This window comes from Lottia gigantea (assembly GCF_000327385.1).
Source record: "Lottia gigantea unplaced genomic scaffold LOTGIsca_50, whole genome shotgun sequence".
Lineage (NCBI taxonomy): Eukaryota > Metazoa > Mollusca > Gastropoda > Lottiidae > Lottia > Lottia gigantea.
In genome coordinates, this window is record NW_008709716.1 from 1,395,604 (window position 1) to 1,396,642 (window position 1,039).

At 31.0% G+C, this 1,039-nt stretch overlaps 1 protein-coding gene across 1 annotated transcript; it reads left to right on the forward strand.

The window, feature by feature from the left end:
- Positions 1–355: 355 nt before the first annotated feature.
- Positions 356–1,030, forward strand: LOTGIDRAFT_125392 (hypothetical protein; the record flags this gene model as incomplete). The annotated part of the gene is made up of 1 exon (XM_009062289.1): positions 356–1,030. A coding segment is annotated over one exon (675 nt), but the record flags the coding sequence as incomplete, so codon positions are not given.
- Positions 1,031–1,039: the final 9 nt, after the last annotated feature.

Genomic DNA, 1,039 nt, shown 5'->3' on the forward strand with positions numbered 1-1,039 from the left:
TCTATGAATATACCATACATTCGTTCTTTTGTGTGGTTGTAGGAAATATTGAATTGAATCAATTTGAAAAGGAATAGAATTTGAAAGTCATTGTTATCACATCTACACCTAATAACCAAGTTTTTTCTTTGTTGACTCATTGATTTTATTTTTCAGATTTAGATATAATAACAAACTCAAATTATGACACAGTCAAAACGTGAAGATGAAGATGAATTCAGTCCGCGAAAGAAGATTGAACCGTAATGTTACTATTGTTTTAATTTGTGGAATATTTATGACATTTTTTGTTATATTTATCTTATCTATGTGTAATGTACAAGGTCATGATCAACCCTATGTCATTGCACATGAGATGGATCATAGAAAAGGGCAAGAATTTTTGCAGAAAAAAGATCAATCAGCAACATTGATAATAATGATAATAACAGGACCAAATAATACTCGACAAAGAAACACTATAAGGGAAACTTGGCTAAGTGGTGCTAGAAATGATTGTCTAATAAAATTTGTTATTGGTGTATCTTATTTGCCTAAAGCAATAAAAGATTCTCTGGAAAGAGAAGATTTTATCCACAAAGATCTTCTATTATTATCAGATTACAAAGAATCATACCATTCTTTGACAGACAAAATATTAAAAAGTTTTATCTGGTTTGATCAAAATGTAGAATTTAAATATTTACTGAAAGTAGATGATGATTCTTTTGTTAGACTGGATATTTTGCTCAATGAACTCAAATCAAAACCTACCAAACGATTATACTGGGGATTTTTTGATGGCCGTGCTCATGTGAAAAAGACAGGAAAATGGTCTGAACCAGACTGGGTTTTATGTGATCGTTATTTACCCTATGCACTTGGTGGTGGTTACGTGATATCGTATGATTTGGTACATTTTATTGTGAGTAATAAAGAATTTTTAAAGAAATATATTAGTGAAGATGTATCTGTTGGTACTTGGTTGGCATCACTAGATGTACAGCGCATTCATGATCCAAGATTCGATACAGAGTATATGTCTCGTGGTGTAAAAAGG